The sequence below is a fragment of the Xiphophorus couchianus genome, chromosome 7, assembly GCF_001444195.1.
Source record: "Xiphophorus couchianus chromosome 7, X_couchianus-1.0, whole genome shotgun sequence".
Classification (NCBI taxonomy): Eukaryota; Metazoa; Chordata; class Actinopteri; order Cyprinodontiformes; family Poeciliidae; genus Xiphophorus; species Xiphophorus couchianus.
In genome coordinates, this window is record NC_040234.1 from 78826 (window position 1) to 97325 (window position 18500).

Sequence of the window (18500 nt, forward strand, 5' to 3'; positions counted from 1 at the left end):
GAAGCAGGCTGAGAGGCCCATGAGTCAAGGCAAGGGTTCGAGTTGAGATGAGCATGTAACCATGGTTCGTCCTGTCTATTGATTATGTTTATGCATACTGGAGTTATCCATTTGATGATCTGTTCTCTAAGCATGAAGGCAGTCAGCTCCAATGACAAATGCTGAAGAATATTACTAAATGCTCTAAGCTATGCAGCAGTTTACTAATCTGCCTTTTTAAATCTATTGAGTGTTTCTTTTGGGTTGAGTAGTTTGCACATACAGTACAGACCAAAAGTTTGGACACACCTTTTAATTCAATGAGTTTCCTTTATTTTCATAACTATTGACATTGTAGATTCACACTGAAGGCATCAAATCTATGAATAACACATGTGGAAATATGTACTAAACAGAAAAGTGTAAAACAACTGAAAATACCCCTTATATTCTAGTTTCTTCAAAGTAGCAACCTTTTGCTGTGATTACTGCTTTGACACACTCTGCATTTTCTTGATGAGCTTCAAGAGGTAGTCACCTGAAATGGTTTTCACTTCATAGGTCAACCTGCCCTGTCAGGTTAATAAGTGGGATTTCTTGCCTTATAAATAGTTATGAAAATAAAGAAAACTCATTGAATTAGAAGGTGTGTCCAAACTTTTGGTCTGTACTGTATATATTTTTAATATTTCCTTTATATGCTTTTTTAATAAGTTTGTATAATTACCATTTTTTCCAGACTATAGAGCACACCTCACAAACCCACAAAGTTTTTTTTAAAAACTGGAAATGTACATTATAACCGGGCTGTAAGCCGCTGATACCTCTGCCACTCTCGGTTTTCTGGTTTTCCACAAGGACACAGCCCTTTGCTGCATCCTTGTGGAATAATCTTGAAAAAGAAGACAAAGTTGCCAAGTTCAGCTTTAACTGAACATAACTGAACTGATTAGTTTCTGAACAGTGCCTGTAGCATAGTAAAAGTGCTGATCAAACAAAACATGAAAGTTATTGATTGGTTTTTTTCATCTTCGTCCTGTATACTGAAACCATTGAAGTCATCTTCTTCAGTGTTGGAGTTGAACAGCCTCAGAACAGCTTTGTCACATACCTTTTCTGTCTCTGTGTCAGTGTTGCTGTCCGTGTCGCTGTCATCCCGGGGTAAAGATGGCTTTGAAGCTGTAGTGCCCTCTTCACGCAGCAGTCCAGCCTTTCAGTGACGGTGGATTCATTCACTCTACTCCACGTTGTTAGGCTCCACTAACAAACCTCAGAAAATGTCGCTCTTTGCATGCTGCCAGTTTTTGTGAAGGATTTATCGGCGATAGTAAACCAAGCCTCCCATTCACCCTTGAGTGCTGCTATAAATGCTTGATTCACACTGACGTCTAGGGGTTGCAAATACTTTGTTGTACCTCCAGGAATAACAGCAGGAATTGAGTTAGTTCTCTTGATGACTGCTTTCACCGAATTGGTGGTGTGGGCCCTCATACTGTCCAAACAATCAGCACTTTTTTCTGGTGAAAAAATCCTCCTGGGTGCTTTCTGTAGCACTCCATTAACCAGTCCTTCATTAGATTTTGTAGCATCCATCCTTTCTGGTTGACTTTAACCACAGTGTCCTTTGGGAGTTGGTTTCCGGCATAGTTTTGCGCTTAAAAATTATCATTGGGGGAGCTTTTTTCCAGAGGTGGTGCAGCCCAGGACACAGGTGAAATGTGAGGATTTTGACCATGTTAAATAAGGAGCTTATTAGCTTATAATGACAATCACTTGTGTCAACTGCACGTAAGCTAGGGTAGATTATTTGCTTGCCAGATAATCTATCTGACAAGCATAGATTGCCAGATAGATTATGATGATCCTCATAATCATGATCCTCTAAATGATGTTAGAGGATTATTTGCACTAATATACAAATTATCCTCATTTGTATATTAGTGCAAGTTTAACTTTTACAATTTATTAGATTTATTCTACATGTATGTTAAACAATAAATGACTCAACCTTTTCTTTTCACTCCACACTAAAACATGCAAGAGGAAAGTTCTTTCAGAAATCATAAACAAAAACATTGACATTCTAACTCAAGCAAATGCTCGAGTTTTATTTGCAACAGTAGACAGGATCACAAACCCCCTTGAGACTGTAACTAAATGAATTTGCCAACTTCTTTACAGAAAAACTTCCAAAAAATTAGAGGGTTAATCTGCACATACACACTAAATCCAATATCAATACTATGCCCACACAGCAGAAATGCTGAGAAATCCTCAGGCTTTAAAAACAGCAGGATTAAACCACTGATTAAAAAGAACAATCTGGACAAATCACTGATGCAGAATTACAGGACAAACTCTAAAGTGCCATTCATTGTTATTGAAAAATCGGTTTTAATAGTTAAATAGCTTCCTAACGATAACCAACTGCTTTAATGTCTATCAGTCTAGTTTCCATAGTACTGAGACAGCCTTTATCAAAGTGTTCAGTGACATCCATCTAAATACAGACTGTGGAAGAACCACAGTGCTGGTTCTGTTGGACCTCAGTGCAGCTTTTGACACTGTTGATCATGATATATTACTGAATCAACTGGTGAGTTGTGTACGACTCTCCGGTCCAATCCCCAACTGATTCAAATCTTACATAAAGAACAGAGATTTCTTTGTTTCAATAAGTAACTTCTCATTGAAGCGGACAGAAGTCACATGTAGTGTACCCCGAGGTTTAATCCTAGGACCCCTCTTATTTGATATCTATATGCTCCCACTAGCTCAGGTTATAACAAGACATAAGATTAGTTACCGCAGCAACGCACATAGTTCTACACAACGATGTCACCAGGTGACTCTGAACCTATCCAATCACTGAACAGATGCTTAGAACAGATACTGTAGATGTTCTAAGCGACTCCAGCTGAACAGAAACGAAACTGAAGTTATTATCTTTAGACCTAAACAGGAATAATCTGGTCTACTCCTTTAAATCAAGGCTAAACCCACTTGTTTCGAGTTGCTTTTTAATATCATTAATGGAACATCAACCAGCATATTTGATGTACATTGATTATTTTGGTGGCCCTCACCAAAATTTTATGTTTGTTACTGGTTTATGAATTGTTGACTGTAAGGTGTTTTTTTATGAATTCATATTTTAGTGTTTTTCTGATGTAAAGCATTTTGAACTGCTTTGATGCTGAAATGTGCTATACAAATAAATTCGATTGATCGATTGTGGTCTTTTTCAATATAGAACCCCTTTCGAGTTCAGCAGATGGAGATGGTGTTTCCAGCGCAAAGCCCTCTATGGAGAATTCCTCTTTATGTCAGGCTACCTGTTCTGAGAATGAAAACCTGAATGCAAAAGTAGAAAGGTAAGAGCAACTTGGATTTGTATTCATTTCTGCATAGTACAGGCAGGGAGTATCTAACAAACTTTTATTGCAATATTGTAAGATGTTTACAAATGTGAATCCCTTCCCCAATTTGCCAAAATGGTGTTTACTATGCATATGTTAAATCCAGGATAATTGACTTAAAAACTGAAATATTCTCAACAACTTAAGTGCAGTTGAAAACTCTTGTTTTTGCTTAGATGCTGAGCTAAATAACTTAGCGCTGCAGTTAATTATTGTAAATATAGGGGAGGCGCGATTTGACAGCACTGTTGGCACTAAGGTTATCAAACTTCTAGGAAAGATGGTGAGTTCTGTAAAATATGATCTCACAAGTTGGTAATCATACTTGATGTACACACCTTTCACTGTAACTAGAAAAAACAAATGGAAAAATGCAAAAGAATTTTTGGATCAACTCAAAGATGTTCCAGAAAATCCTATTTGTGCATCTCAGCTGTATGTTTGTCCTGCTGAGTCTCATCTCTTCATCCACTTGGTAGATGGCAGCAAAATGTTTTATTAATATGTTGTTATACATACAGCCAATTCTGTATGCTGAAAAAAAAGGCTCATACTATGAAGTTCCCACCTCCAGACTTTACTGTTGCTATGGTGTTTTGCAGTTAAACCTAATAAATGTAGCATTGTACTCTTGTTCTTAAACAATGTAGTGTTTATGGGGCAATGATGGTTGGAGTTCAGTGGGTTCCTGGTTTGATTCCCGCTCCACCTGCTCTGTCGTTGTGTCCTTGGGCAAGACACTTCACCCGCATTGCCTGCTAGGGGGGTCAGAGGGCTGCATGGCAGCCTCACTTCTGTCAGACTGCCCCAGGGCTGCTGTGGCTACTATCCAGTAGCTTGCTACCATCAGTGTGTGTGTGAATGGGTTAATGACTGTAGCTTGAAGCACTTTGAAGTCTTCTGGACTTGATAAAGTGCTATGCAAGTACAAAGTCATTTACCATGTCAACCATAGCGTTTTAGTGCTTTGTTTTCTTTGAAACACCTATACTTGTTGAACAATTTGAAGCTCTTCACAAGGGGTCATCATCCTAAAGCAGTGTTTTTCAAACATTTCAGGGCGCGGACCACTTAACCCATTTAATGAACAGTCGCGGACCACCTAACCTGAAAGCCCCTGCGATAACGCATCTTAATATATGATGCAACCTGAAACAAAAATATTAGTCTCTTAACTCATGTATTGTTGTTTTCTTTGTTCATCCTAATGAGAAGAGTGGTAAATTGGCCTGTTCACGACAAAGACATGAACACGTCCAGTTGGGCATTTTGAGTTATCAGATTCTGAAAGTGTGGAGTCTAAGCTTTCCAATGATGCCAAACACAGAAATAAAAAAATAAGTTTTTTTTTTTTACCAAGTGTCATGTGCATTAATAACATTTAGGGCTATTTGTAATTTAGAAGCACGATTAAAGAAAAATAGACTTCAGTTGCTCTAACAGAAACAAAAAAACTTTTTCTGCACCATTAAATCTAAGAATAATTAATCAATTTCTATGGGTTTGTATTTATTTATTGTATTTGTTTAATTTAATTTAATACATTTAACTAAATAAAAACAATAATAGCTGTTGACCAGAAAGCAGAACTTCATTAATTACCAAGCAAAGTCACAAAAAACAAAGAACAGTGCTGACTAACTGGAGCAATTCCTACTGCTAACCGTTCAAAGGAATCCAATCGCTAGTGAACAACACATCAACACTCAGCAGCTATAACTTAGCTTCCTCTGATCATATAATGTTCCTGGAGTTGTTTTCTTTCCACCGGTATCTGAAGTAAACCGGTTTTAAGCCAGTTTTTCATTATTTTTAAACACAATCCTTTGGTAAGCTAACTGTAGTGTCACACTTTGAGCTCACGTCACGGCAAATAAACCGTGGTTCATATGCAGCACCTCCTGGACAGTTTGAGAAAGACTGTCCTAGAGACAAGGGCAGCTTGTGGAGTTCTATGCAGAACTTTTTTGTGTGTGTAAGAGATATTTTGTCATTGGTTGGAAATTTCAGGTGGGCCTGAGCTAAATATACTAGGGATGCACTAATTGCAGTTTTCTGGCTGAGCACCGAGTACCAATCTTTAAAATCGAACCTGCCAAAATCGAACCAATTCCTATTTTGGCCAACACCAATTTCTTTGAATAAAATGTTGCTAAATAAAGCAAGAAAGTAGTTGGATTTTAGCAGTAGGGTGAATATTGTAAACTGCAAGCATGCAGACATGACCTGTTGGGTTAATCTGTCAGTCAAATCTCTCTCACAGCTGAGAAATAGAGGAGAGTGGTGGATTTTTTGACCTTTGCTGTGGTAGATAAAATCAGGGGATTAGATCAGTTTTATATTGGCCGATCACACATCTCGCAAAATTAAGGAAATTGGCGCAGATAAATTGGCTGGCCAATAAATCAGTGTACCCCTAAAACATGCAAACCATGGACAGTTTAACAACAAAAACTGTAAAAGACCACATTTCTCTGTTCTTAGGTACTTCATAGGCACTAAATCAGCTGATGGTACTAAGCACTAAGTGGCAGGATTGGTTTCTAAATTATTACACTAATGATTCAGCTGCTGTCATGAATTTTAATTCCGTTCTTTAACTTCCTTTACTTGTTCAATATTTTTTTTTGCCCTTGTTATTCCATTTTATTTTTAGAACCTTAAGTTATGAACAACTTTGCCTCAGATTTGTTTTTATTATTTGCACTAGATAGGTTTTTGCCAACATCTGGAGAAAATTTCAAGTGAGCTGCACATTTCGAAATGTACCAGCTTGGCCTTTCAAAGGCAAATATGTCTGTTTTGCTGCAACATTTGTCAGTACTGTAACTAAAACTAAAAGTATTGTAAGCATGACTGTAAGTCAAAGGTGGCCAACATGGATAATAACAAAAATGAAAGCTTTCAATAGCTTTAAACAAAATTGGTCTTATTCTAGCAATTATTTTGGACAATGTACTAAAAGGCTATTGTATAACTGTAATGTCTTGCTGCTTCCATTAGGTGGTGGCAGAGAACTAGCTACAGAAAGAGGCAGAACTTTGGGTTACTCAGAATGTTTTGTCATTTAGCAATTTGTTCTTGTTGGGTTGCTTAACGTCTGGCAATATTTTCATTGTGTAATGTTTTAATTTAAAAACATTTCATTTTAAAGTGTTCTGGTTGTATAATTTATAAACTATTAAATTACATTTCCTTTACAATCCTCTTAAGGCTGCAGCTATCCCTGTTGCATGATCACCTTCTTTCTAAACATGTTTTGGTTCCACTAAATCAATGTGTACTCTGCTTTAGTTCTCCACCTTTCCTGTCATGGCATCTCAGGCAGACCATGTGAAGGATATCTGGATATTTTAGCCAAATTGCTTTATTTACTTTATTAAATCAAGGTTTCATCAGGCATCAGAGTAGACGAGTTGCATTAGCAAAATACACCCAACCCCACATACTGGTCATCCTGTAAGATTGTGTGGTGTGTTACTGTAGATCGTCATGGCCGCTCCGATCTAAATCAGGGGGTTTCCCCGACTGGGAGTTTTAACGCAGTCTGTTGAATGTGACAGGCAGCCAATCAGAAAGCGCGGATTCTCTCAGTGCTTTCTGAGGGGAAATTACAGAGGGGAATCCCAAACAGCTGACACGGCGCAACCCGAAGTCCAGCCGACATTGGAGATGATATGTGGAAACAACATTAATGTTTATTCAACATGCAAAGAATATAGAAATGACAAGAGGAGGAGTTGGAGCGAAACTGCTAACCCGGTAACTTTTCAGCTGTTCTTCGTTAACGTGACATAAGTAGGTTCTAATGATTTTCATTCAGTCAGGACTTTACGCTGACACTAGCCACATGCATTGCAGGTAGATTGTAGTAAAGCATTGATTAATGCCTGGTTTTTAAATTAGTTCACTGGACTTGTAGCCATTATTCTGTGCCCATTGTTGGACACCACACGGCAGGAACGAACCCGATTGAACCGTTATACCTAGGATTTCTGTCGGCTAATGTGTGGTCTCTCAGGTTTTGAAAATGGGCTGACAATCGGCTGGCAGCTCTAAGATCGTGTAGTGTGCGCTGGGCTTTACACTAAGGAAATGAGAAAGGGGAGGGTCAGTAGAGAGCACCGGAGTTTAGCCTTTTTTCATTCGGTGTCATTAACAGAAAGAGAAAAAGGTCGGAAGAGACGATAATGCCGATAATTAAAATGACGTGGATAGTTTTAATCTAGAAGCAAGCATTTTGTCTGGCCATGTAGACATCTGGAGCTTTCAATTCAATTTCAATTTCAAAATTTCTAATTCCAAAATACTTTATTAATCTTAAAGAGAAATTAAATGTGTTGTAACTCAGTCATGGCACTGATGTCATCTCCATCACTGGGCTGTTTTTATTCAATAGAGAAAATCCATTATCCATCCAATTTATTTTGATAAGTTATGTTTGCAAACTTTTATGAGGATTTTCTACTTAACGCTAACAAAAACATATTTAATTTCTTAGAAGAGTTGAGTATTATGTCAAACCAACAAAACACATTTAATGCACAAATGTTGACTTGAAAATATTTTTCTTTCTGCTTAGAGGTTATTTTTTAAATGTTTTTTTAACCTGGATATGGACTTTCCCCAACAAAAGGGGTTTTCCCAGAAAACCTCAAAAGAGAGGCTCTGCCCGAACCATCCTAACCTTGTTCTCATCACATCAAGGTGCTGGGAGTGCTTGATTCATTCAGTCGGAAGTGTACTGGCCTCAGTTATAAAACAGCAGATCATGAATTACATGTTTGCCTGTAATTTATGAAACGTTGCAAACTGTTTTCTGTGAGGCTGAAGCCATTTTGAATGACAGGCCCATTTCTTTATCTTGGATGATCCAGATGATTTAGAAGCCCAAATCACATCCTGATAAGTAGCAAACCTGCTTTGTCTCCTGGACTGTTTCAACGACAAGAAAAATGTAATTTTCCTTTGGGCTCAATAAAGGATTTTTGAATTGAATTTGAATTGACCTGTACGTCAGGTGACCATGGAAACAAGTACAGTATAGGTGTCATGAAGTGGTGTGGTGAGGAGGTGAGGCAGACGCTGAGACCCAGCTTGACGTGCAAATGATGGTTTAATGAAGAAAATATCCAAAATGACTCGGTCCAACGCACAATCTGAACAGTCCATAAACCTGGCAGCACAGCAGAGCGGAAGCTAGGGCTCAGCACTGGTAGCAACAGGTTAAACGATAGGACAAAGAGACTGGTGCAACAACAACGCAGAACTGACAAGGACCCGACGAGGAACAAGGAACACAGGTGGGGTTAAATACACAGAGGGTAATCACAGAACGAGACACACCTGGGAACAATCAAGGGGGAGACAGGACAACACGGAGACTCAAAATAAATACACAGAGAACTCAAAACACAAAGAAAACGCCAAATCCTCACAATATGGCTGGACTATTTTGGAAAAGATGGGTCTCTGTGTATTTGCCGTTGATGGAGGAGAGACAAAAGTGGATAAGACAGGAAGAAACATCTCTTCTGGAGATATTGTCCTCACTTAATGTCTTTGTATTTATATATTATATAATTGAGGTTGTGGTTTGAATAGTTCATTTAGGCTTGAGGGAGCTCTGCATGCACATGGGTGGTCATATAGTTGGTGTTTTTTTTACCAGTTACCCAATCAGCAGTAATTAGTCAACACCAGTCAGTCTGCCACTCAGTCAGTGGGTGAGCGGGTAAGTCAATCAGGCAGTCAAACAATGCAGGAACCAAATTAGGAGAAGCAGCAAGGGATTCTGTGAACCTGTATCATGTTTGCCTGTAATTTTGGAATAAACCAAAATGGTGCATTTTTCATTTTTTTCTGGAACTGCATAAGCCAGAAACTCATACTCACAAAGTTACATTCATTTTTTGTTTTATCACCTTTAAAAATATTTTTGATTTTCATGGACAGGTAGTCACTACAAACATGCACAGCATTTCTGTGATGAAATCTTGATTGTTTATTTTCATGGAGACAGCCTTTTGGGTGCTGTGTACAGGTTGGAGGACCATGGAAGCAACCATGCTCTTTTATCTGTGACTTGTGGCCTACATTCAACTGTTTGACTTGATTATAGGCACACCTTTTAAACTTTTTTCCAACTTCAACCAAACTTTCAGGCAAGAGAAGGAAAGCGGTCTGTTTTTCACTTATAGGCATAATTCTAATTATATTTTATTTTTCTTCCCCCCTCTTTTTCTTTTAATTTTGTACAGATTGACCAAGAAACTGGAAGAGAGACAAGAGCAAAGGAACAAAGAACAGAAAGAAGTAAGGAAATAAATTGACTAAACATAGTTTTACTTGAACTTCTCTGGATCCAGGAAATGTAATTACGATGGACCATTAAAGGGTGTCCCGATCAGAGGTCGCGTTAATGGAATATTTTCCGTATTTGACTGGTTATTTTTTAAAACAACGGGAAATTTTGAAGCCCGTCCTTCTTTTTGACGGGTTATAATTAATACCCTTGACTGGTGCACATTTTAGACTTTATGCAAAACGTTCATCGCAGAGGCAACTAAAATCAATTAATAAAAAAAAATCATTTCTGAATATCATCTCATGGACACTGAACTAAATGCGTCTTTTTAACCAGGAGCTCATGTGTTGAAGAGTTATGGACTGGACGCTTTAGAGCGCAACTGGTTCAGAAGCGCATTCCAAACCTTTGGTTGAAATGGCGCGTTTAATTCCAGTCTCCATTACATACAGAGCAGAGAAAACTAAAGGGTTTTCAATGTTGTGTTCATCCATTTATAGTCTAAACAGAGGAGTTGGCAGTTTATCTTGAGAAAATAAAGGTGAGAGAAGAGGGTCTAAGCACCCTCTTCAGTGCTCAGACTATACGCCACACACTACATCAACTTGGTCTGCATGGCTGTCACTCCAGAAGGACATGTCTTCTGAAGTCTGCACACAAGAAAGCCCGCAAACAGTTTGCTGAAGACATGTCAATAAAGGACATGGATTTCTGGAATCAGGTCCTGTGGTCTGATGAGACCAAGATTAATTTGTTTGGTTCAGATATAATCAAATGAGACATCATTGGGGAAAGTTTTGAGGCACACTGATTAAAAGAGAGGGGAAACCAACCAAACCATTGTTGTGTCAAGGCATGAAGAACAGATCAACAATGCTGAGAGGAAAGGAGACATCTGGGGACATCAGGAAGAAAGTGGTGACAGCTTCTTCCTTCTGCAAGACCATCTCCAAAGGATTCTAGCTTCACCCATCCACTGTAAAACAAATCATTTACAAATGGAGGGTATTAGGCATCACCGCAACTCTGCCCAGAAATGGATGGCCATCAAAACTTACACAAATAAGCACCAGAAAAATTATAATGCAGGTAACGGTCAATCCGCGCATCACTTCCAGAGAGTTGTAGACCTCTGTGTCAGTGTCTATAATCAGGCGACATATCAATAGACATGGCATTCATGGGAGAGTTGCTAGAAAGAAGCCTCTGCTCTCAAGAAAGAATGAGAGCAGAGGCTTAAATGGGCAACAAAGTTGCCCATTTAAACTTTGCCAGAGAGCACTTGGACAAACCAGAAGCTTTCTAGAAGTTTATTCTCTGGACGGATGAGTAAAAAATTTAATTTCTTGGCCATAATCACAGGTGCCATGTTTAGAGAAGACACTGCATTTAAAGAGAAGAGGCTCCTCCCAAGCGTGGTGGTGGAAATGTGAAAGTCTGGGCCTGCTTTTCTGCCTCCAGACCCTGACGTCTCCGTATAATCCAGGGAACCATCAATTACCAGGGCTGTCAACAAATTCTTGACCAGAATCTCCTGCCATCAGTCAGGGAGTTGAAGCTGGGACAGAAATTGATTATGCAACAAGACAATTATTCAAAACATTCCAGCAAAAGTACCATGAAATGGCTTAAGGGAAAGAAGATTCACTCTCTAGATTGGCCCAGTCAAAGTATGGCCTTCAATCCCATAGAAATACTGTGGCAAGATCTGAAACAGGTGGTAGATGCCAGATGTTCCTCCAACCTCTCTCAACTGGCAGAGTTTTGCAAGGAGGAGTTTACAAAATCCCAAAAAGCAGATGTGACACAATCGTTTGTGGTTACAGAAGACATTTGGTTGAAGTAATGGCTGTAAAAGGAGGTGCGACAAGGTACATGTTTGGGTGGTTCACAAACGTTCAAGCAGCTTTGTGTGTGTATATATATATATATATATATATATATATATATATATATGTATATATATATACTCAGCTGATCTGTGATTTGTGGTGCATAGAAGCTGAATCCTGCTTCTCCTTGTTTGGTTCTGGTTTTTGGGATGCAGAACAGAACCAGAACCCGAGAGGTCTTTAAAGTTGATAAAACACCAGCAGATCTTTAATGTATTGTGGTGCTAAGCTGTTAAGTGATTTATAAACTAACAACAGTATTTTAAAGTCTATTCTCTGATCTACAGGGAGCCAGTGGAGGGACTGTAGAATCCCGGTTCTACAGTCCCTACTGTAGAAAGAGGGACTGTAGGGGGACTCTATCTTCCTGGTTTTAGTGAGAATGCCAGCAGCAGCTTTCTGGATGAGCTGCAGCTGTTTGATTGATTTGTTGGACAGACCTGTAAAGACACTGTTGCAGTAATCAGTGTGACTAAAGATAAACGCATGAATGAGTTTCTCTAGATCTCGCAGACATAAGTCCTCTAATCCTCTAGATCACATATGTCAGAGTCAAGGCCCGCGGGCCACATCCGGCCCGCGAGAAGGTTTTTTACGGCCCCTGGAATGATCTTGATTTATTATTAGAACCGGCCCGCAGACCGCAGTAAGCCGGCACCCCGTCTGAAAAAAAAATACCTTCCTTATTTGAACTGTAAGTAGTTCTTTAAATGTTCTGTGAGATGATGTACTTACCCATGTATCCATAACAACCGGAACTTTCAATATCCACCAAGTTATTGCCGAAATATACCATCTATTAAAGGAGTGCCCCCCGGATTAATTACACTCTCTGCAGCTGCAGCTGCGAAGTTACAGTATTAACCCGATACTTGCTGGAAAGTGCAACGTCTCCCCTTTCAGAAACCGTTGGAATTTTTCCACTTAGCGCTACGTGTGGCGGAATTACGGTACTGCAAATTTAGATGTGTCGCCGGCGACACGTGTAGAAGGGATTTATTAGCACAGCAGTCGTCAGCATAACTGTAAAATTAACTTTCAGATACCCATCAAAAATTACTGTGCAATCACATATTTAGAGTTTTTACTCAGTTCAAGTTTAAAAGTTAAAGTTTAATATTTGTTTTCACTGCATGCTACTTCTCCTTGATGAAAGTGTTGTTTTTGATTAATAGATTTTTGCACTTTATTTTATTGTATTTCAATCCAATTATATTTTAAAAATATTTCAGTTGTGTCTGTTGAAAATTAAAGATTACTGACAGAGCCATAAGAAAATGTTGCTTTATTTATCTGATCATATTGGAATATATTTGTTAGGTTTTCAGTAGGTTCAATTAGGTTCACTAGACTATATGCGTCATTTAAAAAAATTTCAATGAACATTCGATCAGTCCGGCCCTCGGCTTGTAGCTAAATTTTTTATTTGGCCCTCCGTCCATTTGACTTTGACACCCCTGCTCTAGATGTTCTTCAGGTGATAGAAGGCCGACTTTTTAACTGTCTCAATGTGGCTCTGACGGTTCAGGTTAGAGTCCATCACTACTCCCAGGTTTTGGACCTGATCGCTGGTTTTTAGTTGTATTAGCTGAAGCTGTGCATTGACTCTAGATCGTTTCGTATGTGTTTCAGTCTTTGTTGTACCTGTCTCACACTCACAGTCTCATCCTAGCACCAGGTGAGATCATTAGTGGCCTGTACATAGAGAAATGGAAAGTAGCCCAATCTCTCAGCTTCTAACACTAACGGGTGTGTGTTCCTCAGTTACGACCTTAGGGAGTCGATTTAATCTCTTTCAATTTCTGATGCCAGGATGTTTTTTCTGCACCAGCCCTTAAGAAGCTCAACTTCCCTTTGTGCATTGAGTTCTCATTCTAATAACTGAGTTCTACTATGTTGATATCGACTGCTAATTTAAGAAAGGTTGTCATGCTAAGATGCTTACTGTAACACTTAGGCATACAGATGTCTTGCTGCTCATATATTTATGGAGGCATCTGGGAATGATGGCTTGACACTTGCCATTTAAGATTATTTAGAATATGTAACATATCATTAACAAAGCTTTTGTTTTCCCGGGGTTGGTGATGAAAACTAACAGGGGCCTCCTGTATAAAAGAGTGTGCAGCTTTCACACTAAAAATAGGCATCTGGACAAATGGGTGCACAAAATATTCATAAATACATATGTAAATTAGTATAAATACCTGGAAGGCTGCCAACACTTGAAGCAATAACCATGGCAACAGTACTTACTTGTAGTAGTATAAATATTTATAATAATTTCTATTTTTTTAAAAGGTTCTTTCAGGGAACATAAGGTCACCTCACAAGAAATAAAAATAAATTGTAAAAAAAAATAATTCCAAATCAAAAAAAAGAAACTAAAGAGATCCATGTGCAAATGCTTGTTTGAACAGCAGAGCGTTCAGCCAGGATTTAAAGAAAGACAGCGTCCCAGAGTCCTTTGCGGTGAGTGGGGAACCTGGACATTTATTCTAAATAGAGGAATTGTGTATAAGTTGCACATTTACAGAATAGAGATGCTTGTATTCATAAAGGCGCATTCAGAAAGCTGGGATGGCTCGACTGAAGAATGACTCTCGATCTGTCAACAACTCCAGCTGGACCGGCACTGTTAACACACAGCTCCTTTAAGTTCTGCACAGAGCTCCAGGATGATCAGTCCAAGTAATCTAAGTGCTAATACACCATTATCAACATTTCACAGCAGATCAACATGATCTCTGATCAAATGCTCTCCCCAAGTCTTTCTATTGCCGATGTTTTCCATCAGAGCCAAAAGGTTCCACAATTACGCAGCTCACCTATGTGCAGCTGCTTATATAAGTGTGATTGTCTACACACCTTGATCACCTTAACCCTCTCATGCATGAATTATGATCCTTTGTGTCAGAATTGTTTTTCCATGTTTTAAAATTCTTTTCTTTAGGCATAAAAAAGGTAGGAAAATTTTTTTGTAAAAATAATTTTTTATTTTATTTTATTTTTTTTATGTGATCAATTGTAATTTTGTCCAAATACAAAGTTGTTATTTGAAAAATACATCAGTAGTATTGTTCCTTAGGGGTTATCTGATGTCACAATATTTTTTTTACTTGCAAGAGTCGTCTACAGTAGAAGGAGGGACCGGGTCGGTTCTCATGCTTTTTTGTCTGTCAGCCATATTGTATTTAACAATAATAATTTCTTGCATTTGCAGCTGATGGCCAGTAGTTGATGGTATATTTTATGATACATTAGTGTCCACTTCAGTGGTCTGTGTGCATTTATAACAATAAAATCCACAGGAAGCACAAGAAAATGGCTTTTAGATAGCTGTCCACTGTAGTGACCACAATGCATGAAAGGGTTAAAAATGATCAAACCTGACCTGTTTTGGAGTTAATCTGCTGATCCAACCCTGTTTTCTTTTTCAGCGAGAATGAAAGTACCCCACAGATAATAAGTACTTCATGCGCTTTGGCGCACAGACCGATGCGTTGCATCTTTACATGACAAAAACTGAGGAGATTTACAATTTACATTCAAGTGAAGTTTTCACATCCTTTTATTTTATTAATTTTGTGTGTTATGTTACTGTCCGAGGATAAATGTAGTTCAGTTTCATCGTTTACAATACAATAAAATGAAATGCAATATAAATACAATAAAAGATTGAAATCATGAATAAACATTGTTTCAGTGCTTCTTGGTCTAAATAACACTGAATGAACTCAGGTTTCAGTGTATTTAGGTGAGTTTTGGTGCTTTGTAGTTTGTTATTGTCCTCAGAAAATGTTTGCGTTGCCACACATTTTCACAGCAGGTCAAAAGTTTGCATATATTTACGCCACACATTTTTTGGGCGTACGCACAGTTTATACACTAGGCCCCAATTCTTTCCTAGGTTATTGGATTTCATGCCTACAACATCAAAAAGATATTGGATTTTGTCTGGAAGAGAAAGGACTCCATGCCACATTAGTCTGCTTTCTGTGTTGCAGAGGTCCCCAATCCTGCTGGCTGCTTCACAGCAGTCATACTTTACGTAAAGAATGTGTCCAGTATCAGAGAGTGGTGTTGAATGGTGGATGCAGACATTACAGATCAGCCTTTGTTGGTGTATAGCCGACAGTTTTTACCCACGTTGGCTTCTGTTGTGTTTGCTCAGAACAGCCTCATCACCTCCACCTGTTGCTGCAGGCTTATGTTTCATGTTACCAGGATAAAGCTGCTCACCTGTCTCTCCATTCTGTCCTTGTTGCTCATCCAGCTTGTTGTTGAGCAACCTGACAGCAGAAGATATTGTTCCTTCTGCTGAAGCCTCCAAACTAGGGTCTGGAGGCTTCAGCATTGATTTTGGCTCTTCTGCTCCTCTTTGATTTACCAAATAACTTTCTTTTTTGCCTCTTTCAAATTGTCATGACATTATCTGAATACCTTAAATGAATGGAGAGTCACACTGTCACCTTCTATTTGCTCATGTCTAATATGAATAGAGAAAGAACATTTCCAAAGGTCTAAATGCTAAGCTTGTTTCATAGATTTACTTGAAGGCCTTCAGAGGCACTGATGGCTGGAAGTCCTTTGGGAAATGGTCAAGATCATTCAAGGGAATAAATTTTCATTCTTCGTATATGTGTTGATGGCTCGTGACTAAGGTTTGTCACCATTCCAGGCTAGGTGTCAGTTTTACTTTGTCAGGGATCTGTAATCCTCCCATGTAGCTTTCTCAGAGATCATGCTCGTCGTTTATCATTGTTATCACTGAGAAATTACACTGTACAGAACACTTTAGCCAGTTTGCAGATAACATAATATATTCTCAGGTCTTGGTTTACAGGCAGTAATGCTGGTGATTTGTGTAATCTCTCTTACTTCCATCAGAATCCAGGGACAAATAAACAGTTTTAAACCCTTAATATCTCATTCTTGGCAACAATATTTGAATTTAGGATCGTTGTTTTAAGAGAAAAACACACATAAGTACATAAACTTTCAAAAAGCATTTTATGCTGTAAAAACATTTTATTCCCTTTTTAAGATTGAGATAAATTATTGTACATTTGTTATTATTTTTTAAGCAACCAAGTTAGTGAAATGCATTTTATATCCCATTTCTTTTAAACAGATAACTTACTAAGTTTTGTAATTTAATATATAAAAAGAAACACTTGTTTATATTTAACCATTCTTTTTAAAGAAGAATGGTTCTTTAAAACCATTCTTCCCCTCAGTCACTAATAATGACTGAGGGGCTTCTCCGTCATTATTAATTTACTTGCATGTTTTTCAGAATGATGTCAGAAAAGAAATTGAGCGCAGGAAGATGGGGAAGCAAAACCAAGAATTTAAGAGAAAGCAGGATCAAGAGAAAACCAAGCAACTCCTGGAAGAAAGGAACAGAGAAAAGGCAGAAGAGAAGGCTGCCAGAGAACGAGTGAAGCAACAGATCGCTATGGTAATCTGGTCTTTTTCCTATCTTAAATTTGAAGGTTGCTGTCATTGTATGAAATTTCTTCTCCTGACTTGAGGAAATTGTGGTTGTTGTAGGACCGAGCAGAGAGAGCTGCCAGTTATGCCAAGATACGTCAGGATGAGAAGGATGCCAAGCAGAACCTTCTACAGGCCCGGCAGGCAGACCAGGAGGCCAAGAGGGAGACTCTAATCAGAGAGAGGAGGTAAATGATTAAACAGATTGCTTTAAATGAAGACTACTACATAATCAGTGTTTAACATCATTAATTCAGCTTAACTCTTCACATAAGCTCACAGAGATTCTTAAAAGTGGCAACTGTAGATTCTTAAAGCATATTTATTCTATAGACTCTTATTAGAGGTCTATTGATACATAGGTCAACCGATATTTTGGGTCAATATTTGTTCTCTTCTTGTATCGGCATCAGCAATATGTACATGTATTTGCTGATGCATTAGCGCATTAAGTAGCCATTCCTGTGTTCACATGAGCGTATGCATTGCCATGTCCTCCCTGGCAGAGAGCGACTGGTAATGTTGTAAGACTGAGTGCCAACAACAACAATGGTAAGTTTTCAACTTTTCATGTATTTTAACTGTCTAATTTAGCTGTGAAAGTCTATCAGTGTCACATTGTGAACGGGAGGGAACAACAGTGTGTATCTGTTTCCCTCTAGCTCGGGCCTTGAAAATTCACTGGAGGATTGCAGGCATTTGTAATGCGGGAAACTCCCGCATAAAATGACAGTAATGTGTGATAACATGACGCTTGCATCGGCGAGATGAAGTAGACGACTTCCATCACTTCTCTCTTTAGTGTGAACTCCCTCCGCTGTCCAACTCTTGTTTTCAAACCAACAGCTGTTGGATTCTTTTGACAGAACGCTAATGAAAATGTCTTTAATGTGTAAACTTACCAAATGAAGTAAAGGGGGGGGGAATATTAACCAAATATCTTTTTTATCAGACTCTAAAAAATATCACCTTCACTCTGTGGCTCAGATGTTTCTCATACAGCAGCAGCGAACTAAAAATGGCAGGCAGATTCATTTAGAAATGGTACATGACCTGCTGTTATATAGCGCTTTATCAAATGTGAGGACTCCAACCCGTATTCAGTCATTTAGCCATTCATGCACAGATTGACTGGAGTGTATGTTAAAAACTTCTGAAGATACGCAAGTTAAGTGTGAAGACTAAGGCATGTAGGACTGATCCTCCATTAGTCAGTTGTTTATTTAATACAAATAAACAAATGGCTGACTTAATTAATGTGGCAAATATTGCATCAAAAAAAGAACTTTACAAACTTTGGTGACTTGCAATGTGACATAAAGTAATGTTTGTTTATAATTTACCAGTATTTACAGTGGATATAAAAAGTCTACACACCCTTGTTCAATTGCCAGGTTTTCATAAAGT

At 38.5% G+C, this 18500-nt stretch overlaps 1 protein-coding gene across 2 annotated transcripts in view; it reads left to right on the forward strand.

The window, feature by feature from the left end:
• Positions 1 to 18500, forward strand: part of ubxn4 (UBX domain protein 4) — a 47038-nt gene that overhangs the window by 15704 nt on the left and 12834 nt on the right. The window contains exons 6-9 of one of the 2 annotated variants that reach the window (XM_028024277.1): positions 3251 to 3353; positions 9659 to 9713; positions 16897 to 17061; positions 17154 to 17281. In XM_028024277.1, the coding sequence (XP_027880078.1) occupies positions 3251 to 3353; positions 9659 to 9713; positions 16897 to 17061; positions 17154 to 17281 (451 nt within the window). Of the gene's footprint in view, positions 1 to 3232; positions 3354 to 9658; positions 9714 to 16896; positions 17062 to 17153; positions 17282 to 18500 lie in introns of both variants that reach the window. The other variant, XM_028024276.1, reaches the window with a different exon arrangement.